The sequence below is a fragment of the Biomphalaria glabrata genome, chromosome 1, assembly GCF_947242115.1.
Source record: "Biomphalaria glabrata chromosome 1, xgBioGlab47.1, whole genome shotgun sequence".
Lineage (NCBI taxonomy): Eukaryota > Metazoa > Mollusca > Gastropoda > Planorbidae > Biomphalaria > Biomphalaria glabrata.
The window spans coordinates 21,179,794-21,190,286 of record NC_074711.1 but is presented as its reverse complement, the minus strand read 5'-3'; the positions used below and the strand labels follow the sequence as shown (position 1 = coordinate 21,190,286).

The 10,493-nt window shown below is 30.2% G+C and overlaps 1 protein-coding gene across 2 annotated transcripts; it reads left to right on the top strand.

Annotated features, from left to right (window-relative positions):
- Positions 1–469: 469 nt before the first annotated feature.
- Positions 470–10,204, top strand: LOC129926056 (uncharacterized). Of its 2 annotated transcripts, XM_056027981.1 has the most exons (13): positions 470–1,448; positions 1,836–1,982; positions 2,363–2,505; positions 2,644–2,705; positions 3,660–3,770; positions 4,103–4,166; positions 4,611–4,742; positions 4,867–4,935; positions 7,044–7,191; positions 7,463–7,587; positions 7,891–8,108; positions 9,036–9,170; positions 9,384–10,204. In XM_056027981.1, exons 1-13 carry the CDS (start codon positions 705–707, stop codon positions 9,854–9,856), a joined length of 2,571 nt encoding a protein of 856 aa, XP_055883956.1. In that variant the 5' UTR covers positions 470–704; the 3' UTR covers positions 9,857–10,204. The 2 variants fall into 2 exon arrangements, with proteins under 2 accessions (XP_055883956.1, XP_055883967.1); XM_056027992.1 differs by lacking the exon at positions 4,867–4,935.
- The last annotated feature ends 289 nt before the right edge of the window (positions 10,205–10,493 follow it).

Below are 10,493 nucleotides of genomic sequence, written 5' to 3'. Positions count from 1 at the left end.
GGAAATGGCAATAGGCGACTTGAACTAAGGACCATCTTTGCGATTGTCCAAACTCAAAGCTTATTCCACATGACCAGGCAGTCCTCTAACTTAAATGTATTTATTTTACTACCAAACAGCCTGTAGACCTAAACCGAAGTACTGGAGTGACGAGACTTTATTTGCTTCAGCCCATTATTATTGATAGAACCGGTTTTAATTTTCATTTTAAAAAGAGAGGGGGCAGGGAAGGACCGGTAATTATTTACAAACTAGATCTACGAATTTCTGAGACCACAACCTAATTTGGGCCTAATAGTCCTAAAGATTATTTAAAATAAGCATTTACTATTTAGGCTACCATGCAATACAAACAAAAGAATATCGTATATTATTGGTCATGGGTTACAAACAATAGAAGTAGGCCTACTACGCAGTAGTCAGGCATAGATTACAATTTTTTCATAAACACACCAACAACACATTTTAACCAGACTTCGGTAATGAATGTTTGACTCAAATTATTCAAAAATAGTAACAAATGTGTTCTTGCATCACTGCGCAAGTGGACAGAGAGTATATCCATATTAATGTGTGCTTGTTTGAAAGCCATTCTGATTGGTGCATGAATTTTTTAAAAAATGTGACGTAACGAAAGTAGGGCGAGTGTGTTTGACGATACTCGTGCAAAGTTCTATCGTGCAAGTGAAGATCTCGTTAAAAGTATGAACCAGCTTATTGAGGCTAACAATGGCTTTTCTCGAAAACAAGAAAATGGTGAAACTACGGATGATGTTATTTTTGTGGAAAATGAAACTTTACCTCACGTGAACATTAAAAATTCCGAACCCTTGCGGGGACAACCTCGTACACAGAAGTCCATCGATTTTCTTACCTTGACTGGCAATGATAACAGCAATCTTGATAACCCTAATCATAATGATAATACATGCGGGTGCTCATCGAATCGTGCATATTCAACGTCATCATTGCTGTCATGCAAACCTGTGTGCATCGATGAAAAAAGTAAATCATCGGGCACTGAATTGTGTGCAAGTGGAACTTCAAATACTTGCAGCAAACTCATAAGCAATAGAAATGGTGAAAGTTACGCTAAAACAAGATCTAACAATGACAACAATGCCAACATCGATTTTCTGCTGTCTTCGTTTTATTCATTTTCGTCATCTTCGATGGTGGATACTGATGAATCCCCTAGTGTGAACAGGTCCCACCCAATAATTGCTCATATTCTTACTGGCGAGGATAAAAATCTAGGCAAAGATCAGTCGCGTTGCTCACCTGATAGAAATAAATCTACAGGCCCTGTGGTCAAAGATGTCTCGTTTCCCATTGAGTGCCACGAAAATTCTGACAAGAGTGACACGGAAGATGATGTGGATTCTTTTATTGATGAAGCAATCTGTAAGAATTTGATGGCCGAGAAACTTGAAGTCACTGGTGAATGGGTGAGACCGAGACTTAATTATAATCATATTCAAATTACGTGTGGTTAAATAGATTATGAACTTAGATCTAATTCCTAAAAAGTTCATTGGATTCTAGATCTATAGGCCTATTTTATAACAATGTTTCAATTACTATAATAGATGTAGATCTACACTATAGGCATACTAATAGGTAACATTTTCATATAAAAGATTTTTTTTTTTAATTAGACCCTGAAACTCTATACATATATAGCATTGGGCTTCTTTTTCATGTGTAAATGTCTATGCTGGGCTAAGTCCTTGTGACATTTCAAGTCAATAGCTCAAAAAAAAAGTTTTCATTTGATCCAGTACAATTTGCAAATTATTATTTTTTTTTAAATTTTTTTTTACATTTTTTTTCAGGAAATTGGAAATCGTCTAGAAAGCCCAGCAAATGTTTTACCAACGACACAGTCTTCTGATCCTGTATTAACAGAGAGACGGACAGTTTTATCCCTTATTATTGCTGATGGAAAAATCGGCAGCGAACTGAAACAAGTTATTTCACAGGTGTAATGATATGAATTTGTGTATGTTTGCTATTATTTACTAACATTATATGTGTGCTTGTCAGAAAGGGTAATTGAAGGCATGAATTATTAGAATCTTAGTCTCCCACCCTTTTTTTTTGTTTGCCTCTCCCTGAAATTTGGTTATAAATAAATCTTGTTTATCCTGAACCTTTTACCTTTCCCTTACTAGTTTCTTCATTATTTGAAGTCTGTTAATTTGATCCTTGATATTATCTTACCGGTACATGAAATAGTTTCTATGTCAAATAATAGTTTTGTCTTGTCTCAATGTAAATGATTTTGAATAAGTCTGTTTTGTCACATGAAGTAAATTTGTAAAATTTAAATGTGATTCATTCAGGTGTTCATCTCTTACAGGCAATGACAAATGTATCTTCTGTGAAAGTTGTCTCACCTACTGAAGCCCTTAACACTTGTAACACTGAAGAGTTCCATCTTGTGTGGATTCACATCTTGCCTGATTTAGTAGAGGAATTTGTTTCTTTGTCTACTGCTATCAGGTTTTGATATACTGTAATAGCTTAATAGAAACTTTGAAACTTTTAATTCAATGTACTATTGGCTTTATTTATGTCCCATATTCAAGAAAATTCATGTTGTAATTAATAAATATAATAACTCAATGAATATTTCAACAGATGCACCAGTAAAAAGAATGGGAAGGCTATTTTGATTGCATTAACAGAAAAATCAAGTGAAGGTTGGACATTTTTTTTAAATATTATTTACTGTTAAAGATTTTTGCTATCATTAGAGGCTTAAGTGTGCATTTTTTCAGCAGAATACAAAATAGAAAACTAATTCTCCTTCTCTATAAAAACATTATTTAATGAATTTACAATGATTCAAAATATGAATTTGAAATTCTATATGGATTCAATACATACTTATCTTCATGGCTGGCCTTAAGGCACTGCAACCTAATCGGCCGCTGTGGCCCCCACACTTTCATAGGCCCGCCCTAACAATAGTTGTAAATTATTAAATTAAACCATTATACCTTATAACAGGGTTTCCATGGTATCCTGATTTCCCAGGAGCTACTGGAAATCTTCAGAAATTGCAAAGTATACGAAAAAAAAGTCACAAAAATCTCCTGAAATTATTAAATTGTCCTGAAAACTCATAAAAATGTCCTGAAAAATATTTTGGGTTGTCATTAAATATGGAAAAGACGAATCCTAATCCCGATGGAAAAAACCCCCCAGCATTTTCAACTTTCATTTAATAAAAATAATAAGGCAAATTTAAACTAAAACAGCAAGTACCAATACTTAATTTACTATAATAGTCAGTGGCATGTAAAGATAAAATCTATCTCGATCTCTTACAAAAAATCAGAGCGATATTTTGCTTGTTGATAGTAAATCTAAAAGGCAGATGTGAATGTTTAACCGTTTTTTGTTAGAAAACTATCTACTGTAGATGGCTCATAATTTTATTTGACCAAACCTGGACTTGGCCCAGCACAATCCATTTTGCATAGGGCCCTGCAATATGTAGGGCCGTCCCTGCTTAGTTTTGTTTCTTTCAATAATTTGTCAGTTTTCAAGTGGAGACCTATCTATCTTAGTTATGGCTAGCAGTGATTTTATTTCTATTCTACACAATGTTTCAAGTAAAATTGTTTCTATAAATAGTCCTTTTTTTTAAGGGGAAGTGAAGCTTCAAAGTTTTGATACTGTGCTTACTTTACCAATTTCAAAAGAAACCATTCAACAAATGTATATAAAGCAACAATGGATATTAGGCAAAGATATTTCAGGTGAAAACAACAAATTATATATGACAGTTTCACTTTAAAAGTGTTCAGATTTACTTAAAAGCTTATCTTTTTGGTATAAATTTTGTAAGTTAATAAGAAAGCTGTGTAAATAAAAAGTGTGATGTAAAAAATATGGAATTTATAGGAAATGTTATACAAAATATTGATCATACATATATTTACATATTTTGTCTACATTTGGTATAAGTTCTATAAATAAAATGAAGAAAAACCTTTAACATAAATATAAATAAATGTGAAAATGCCTTCAATTTTGTTTCTCTGCTTTGAAATAATATAGTTTAACATTTTAAATATTTATTTTGACTCAGAATCTGAGAGATCTATAGTTTCACCTGCACTGAGTATTGAATCAATTAGAACAAGTGAAAGAAGGTAGGGTATACAAAATATTTTGTATTTCTCTTAAGTATATGCCTATTTTTACATATGTATGCTATTTTTATGTATGTATTGATCTTTTGAAACAATGGCAGTCTTATTTGTGAGCCATAAAATACTAAAACCGCTTTGGTATAGAAGAGAAGTAGCTTTAAGGTGGCAAAGGTTAACTAGATAGTTTTGTGTGCCTCATTTTCCTACTTTTCACAAATTCCCAGAACCTATCAAAGCTGGTCTAGATATGTCTTTGAAATTCCACTTAAAATGCTACCTCCTCTAGCATTGAAACACAGGTTTCTGTTCAACACCCAAGCTACTTTGCACCATTAAAAAAAATTTACTGTTTACCAATAAAATGAAATTAAGGAAAGACAACTGTTATCTCAACTTTTTTTATGCTCTGTGATATTTCTAAAAATAATTCTCCCCACACTTCAGTCAATCTTCTCAGTGTGAAAGTGGTACCGGCACATTTGATCTCAATGACATCCCATTAATGGAAATCAAAAACTTAGCATCAGATTCTAAACTCTCATCAATGGTGGACATGAACTCGTACAGAAAAAGAAGGTAAAATGCAGTTTTAGAAAAATATATTGTATTTTTTGTTCCTTTGGTAAATATAGATATTTAAGTATACTTTGGCTTTGTTTATAAGTAGTGAGAAGATTGCTAAATTAAAATGTTTTGACAGCAGTCCCATGGATGCAGGCTCCCCTGCCTGGTGCAGAGCTGAGCATGCTAATAAAGAAAAACAAAGAAGGTGTGCAAACTTGTACATTAGTCAGCATGCTAGTGTTTTCTCTTTTTGAAATACTAACATTCAACCAGTTGGACATTTTAAATACCAACTAATTATATTATAAATTACATTTTGAAATGAAAAACATAAAACAGCGCTTAATAAATCTTGAAGAACATAAATTGTATTTGGAAATGCATATTCTGTCATTTTCTTTTATTGCTCTTTGCATTTTTTTCCATGTCAACCTATCAAATGTTATTGATATCTTTTCACTTAAAATGTAAAAAGAATGTAATCATTAATTTTTTTTTTTTAATAAAATCCAGCTAGCACTGGAAAGTAGAGCTTGTTTATGGAGCAAACTTTTAATTTATTTTCTTAAATTTTAAGCATTTTACTTTTTGTTCTCTTCTTTTAATTAAACTAAAAATTAACATGTATTTGAATTGAAATGACAATACATTGCGCCTTAATGCATTTCAATACAATGTGCCTTAAGGATGTATAAAAGCAAATAATATTTTTAAAAATGTATGTTCCAGACAAAATTAAATAGCTATATTTATGGCTTTACACTTAATTTTTTTCAATGAACAGTTCTAGACATTTCTATTGTAGTCTTTGGACTCTTCAAACTTAAGGATTTTATGGCATTTGGATTCTTTAAGTGAAAGGGTCAGTTATCTAAAGAAGCTATTTTAGCTTTTACTGTACAAACATTCAAAAAAGAAATCGCCTCTTATTTTTATTAGTATTTTAAAATTGTTCCTTAGGCCACAAATTTTGACTTTACTAATGTCACTTACTTGAATGCCACTTGTTTTGCTCTAAAATATTAAGAAATGTGTTTACAATTATGTTTGTTGTTAACATTTTTAATTAAGTTTTATTTCACTATCAACCAAATCTTTTTTTTTTTTTTTTTTTGGGGGGGGGGTATTATTTTTACAAAGCTTACATCAACTCACTCGGTCTGTATAGTAAAAGTTTGTACATGTTATTTCTCCCACATCCAATCTCAGATTAAGCTGAAATTGTGCACAATTATTTATTTTACCTGACAACACAAGAATTTTAAAAGAAATTAACAAATTAGTTAAAAACTATTGATAATTAATTATTTTGCTTGGTATTTTGAACAAGGGAAAGAAATTATACTTGACAGATGTGTTGGTATAAGTTGAATTAGTCCCGTTGAGGACTCTTGAGCACTGAATGAAATTTTTCTTTATGCATTAAAAAAGACAATCATCTAAACATTCACCAAGATACCCCCTTCTTCCCTCCTCCTTTTGCAACTGGTCCAGACAAGTGATAGGATCATAGCTCATTGAGAAAGCTAAAAGTTAAACAAAAACAATTGTTACAAATATATCTAATCACAGATTTATTATGTTTATGTATATTATGTATATAATTACAAGACAGATCCAAACTAATTGATACAATTGCACTTAATATAAGCTTTGTTTTTTTTTAAAGTATTTTTTAAATATGTTTTTCTTGTTATTGCTTCCAGTTGAGTAATCCCAATTAGAGAATGCCTGTTTTAATATTAAAGTATTCAGTATAATTTTAATTATTTGTTCTCATTTCATTTTCAAAACTTAATAAAACCTAATACTTTTTTTTTCACCAATGAGGGAATTTTAAAAAGCTGTTTCTATGATACCATCAAAGTAGTTCTATCTTACCTAACATATGTAGCGATAGTTGTAATTTTGTTGTTGGATTTGAAATTTTAAATTTATACATTATAAAGTAGATCTATTAAAATCAAATCGATTTACTTCCCCTTTCGACTATAAAAAAATAATATTTAACTTCTACATTTTAAGTCAGAAAAATTGTAACTTTCTTAGAACTTGAGACAATAAAACCATTTTGATAAATTGTGTCCATTTTGATAAATTGTGTATAACATTGGCTCTTTTAAGGAAAAATGTATTTTTAATTGCATGGTTAGCTGTAGCTTGTATTAAATAGCAAATTTCTAGACTTGTATTTAAATATTCAAATAATTTTAAAGATTGACATATTTTCGAAACAAAGTTTTTAAAGAAAATCTTACAATTATCTATTTAGATTTGTTATACCATATAGCATAAAATGTCTCTAATTTAAAGGGAGCGAATAAAGGATAGCTGTGACCAGCTTAGAGTGCTATTGCCATATGTAAGAGGTAGAAAAACAGATATGGCAAGTATACTTGAAATGACTGTTGACTATTTGAGAATCATTACAGCAGCATTACCTCAGGATTTTCAGTCACAGGTAAAAAAAAATATATATAGATAAAATTTAAAAACTTAGGTGTCATGGAGTTAAGGTTAGAAAAGGAAAATGTATTTTCAAAATTCTTACTAGATGATTAATGAAATTTAATATTATTAATCTATAGGGAATACATTTATCTAAGCACCAAGATGGTTAGAAAAACTAAATACTTCCTTCTCTTTATGTGTGGTTATAAATATTTTTTAAAATTATTCCATCATCCAAATGATTTTTTTTCATGTTGAAATTTACAACTTTATTTTTACAGATTATAAACATTATGAGCAATGGGAACTCTTTACCACCTTGTGAAATATACAAGAAAAACAAAAGTGTCAAGATACCAACTCAAAACATTTCCCCACTCATCAAGCAATCATCGGCTGATAAAAAGTACTTTTTTTTTTTAATCATAATAGGGGTTAATCAGAGTGGAGGAGTGAGAATGTAAATAATTTTTTTAGTCAAATATTACCTTAAAATATGCAAGAAAAAACAACCAATAGGCTACTTTATAAAAATAAATGTAAAAAAAAAAATAATTATTGAACATCTCATTTATTTCCTTTCACTTTTGTACAAGAAGAAATGTAACAAAATACAAGATTCAATTTATTTTGGCTTGACCACTTTTTCTGATGTACAACTTAAATCATTTTTAATAAGATCATGCAATATTGCTTATTTTCTGAACAGAAACAATTGTCATCCACTACTATTAAACCCTGAACCAAAAACCAAATTCAGAATAATGACAAGGTCGGTATCAAAGTCAGAGTCCTCACTACTGGATGATAGACATTCTTCTGGCAGCGGTAATGAAAAACATAGTGAAACCCACACAAGTCTGTCTGGTTCACTTAAAAAAACAAAGACAAAGCTTTATCATGATGTTGATCATGTTGTTAAAAGAGGTTAATCAATTTCCATTCTCTAATCTCTTAGCTATATATTGTAGATTATAATCACTAATTCTCCCATTAGCTGTGAACAATAAAATACGAAAAAATTTAGCCTGTTATTACTTAGAGTACATAGAACAATTAAGCCATTTTCATTATCGAAATCACAGTGGTTAAATTTATCAAAAACAATTTTTTATTCACAATTTCGAATATGTTTTTAAGAACACGAAGCATCTTTATGGAAGTTTGTGTGGAGAAAATCACTACAGCTTGTTTAGTTTCTGAATGGGTGTAAAATATGTTTTGTGGTTTTTGTGGTTATCTCTTTACAAGGTGCATCTCTAGATAACATTTTGATGAATTAAAAAAAAAGTTTAAAAAGTCATGTGTAAAGTCTACTAAATGGTGAATTGGAGAATGCAAAAAAAAAAATTTTTTTTATTTAAATGAGCTCCTAAAAAGTTCGTGGTTGAGAATAAGAAAATTCTATTGGAGAACACAAAAACATGCTGTTCTGATGAATAAAAAAAAAATTTGTTGAAAATTTAGGCCAAACTAACCAGAAATGCGTTATAGTTGAGAATAGTGTGGGTGGGGATGCGTTATTATGTAGGCCCATAAGGCTACAACTAATGGACCTAAGAAGTGTTTGTGCATACTCTAAAGAGGAGGTTTTTGGCCATTTGATGGAGGGATGAAAGAGACAAAAAAAAGGTACTTACACAGTTTGAGAGCTAAAAAAATGTGATGGGGCTGGGGGAGCTTTGTAATTGGGTTGTTATATTGAGTTTGAAAGTATACACATACACCAACTATTTCAACTATAGTGTAGCGCAGGTATCGATTAATCTTTATAATATATATAAAATATATATATACAATTTTTATAATTTAATAGGCAATAAAGACTTTGAATGAAGATTTTTGTCTTTTCAGAATGTCTGTCTACTGAGGGAAGCGGTGTTAAAAGAACAAAAGTTCAAGTTTTGCCATCTTATATGGAACCGATTCCATCTAAATCTGTATGTCTGCCAACTTCTAAAGTTTCAACATTACAAAATACAAAGAAAGGTTATTTTTCTTATATTTTTTTAATTCCTACATTTTCTAGCACATATTAAAAGTAAATATTTACCTAATATAAATGATTATATTTTTGAAAATTCACAATAGTAGTCTTCAAAATTGTAATTTTTAATGAACTTGATTGTTTTCAAGTTTTATTAGTTGTACGCATTTTTTTATGATCATCTTAAATGTCAATTTAATTTTCTTGACCCACAGAAATATTTGGTGAAATGGTGACTCAGGTTTCTAGCTTTCCAAACTTTTCATTTCCACCTAAAGTCACTGACAGTGACATGGCAGTCAGTCATGTGTACACCTCAAGCCAAATGGGTAATGATGTATTTCAGTTGCAGCAGCACTCACATGTTAACAATCTGACATCAGGATTGGGACATGGAGAGAGAGACGCAAGTCAGTTTGGTGGGTTGTTTATGGATGGTAATTATTACACCTACTTCCCATTGGTAGAGAATTCAAGTGCTGGTCTCTGTATCCCATCTATGTCTGGGAATTATGTTAGTCCTACTGCAGTTTTATCCATGACAAATAACCTAAAGTCTGGAAGTTTTGGTATAGCAACAACTAATGACCAAACTATAAATGATACAGAACAAATTAAAATAAATCCAGCAACTAATTTGTTTAATGTCTCTGTTGTTAAAAATAATAATTTGTCAGGCCTAAATTAAATTTTTTCTTTATTTCATTACTTTTTTTTTTTTTTTTTTTGTTAAATGCCTCTTAAATTTTTTTAAAGTTTGAGTTGTAATAATTAAAAATGTTGTTTCCAATTTGTTTGTTTTAAAAATGTATTTCATGCCATTATGTTGTGTAATATCTATTTTTTTCCCTGTTTGAAATATCTATAATTATCAAAACTTTTGGATATTAATACTCATTAATATAATGGAGTCATAGATGTTCAATGTAGTTCTTTATTGATTTGTATCACAAAATTGTACTTGTATTGTGACCAAGAATGAAATATGTGTATTTTTATTAAACTATAACATTTTATTGTTGTTGTTTAATCAATTTCTTAGTCAAAGTAATTTCTCAACACTCAAAATATTTTCAAAACTTTGTAAGAGCCTATGCTGGACTAAACATTAAACCTCTTAATGAATAAATACTTCTTTCAATCCTTACTCTATTTTCAGATTTTAAATGGCACAATTTGTTTAGTCTACATAAATAGTTGTAAGACAATGAACCAAAATTAAACACTTTACTCTTAAATTTATGAAAGATATATTAATGACTAATTATCCTATACATGTTCTATAGCTATATAAACACTGGTACTTAGGCCTATTGATTGATAAA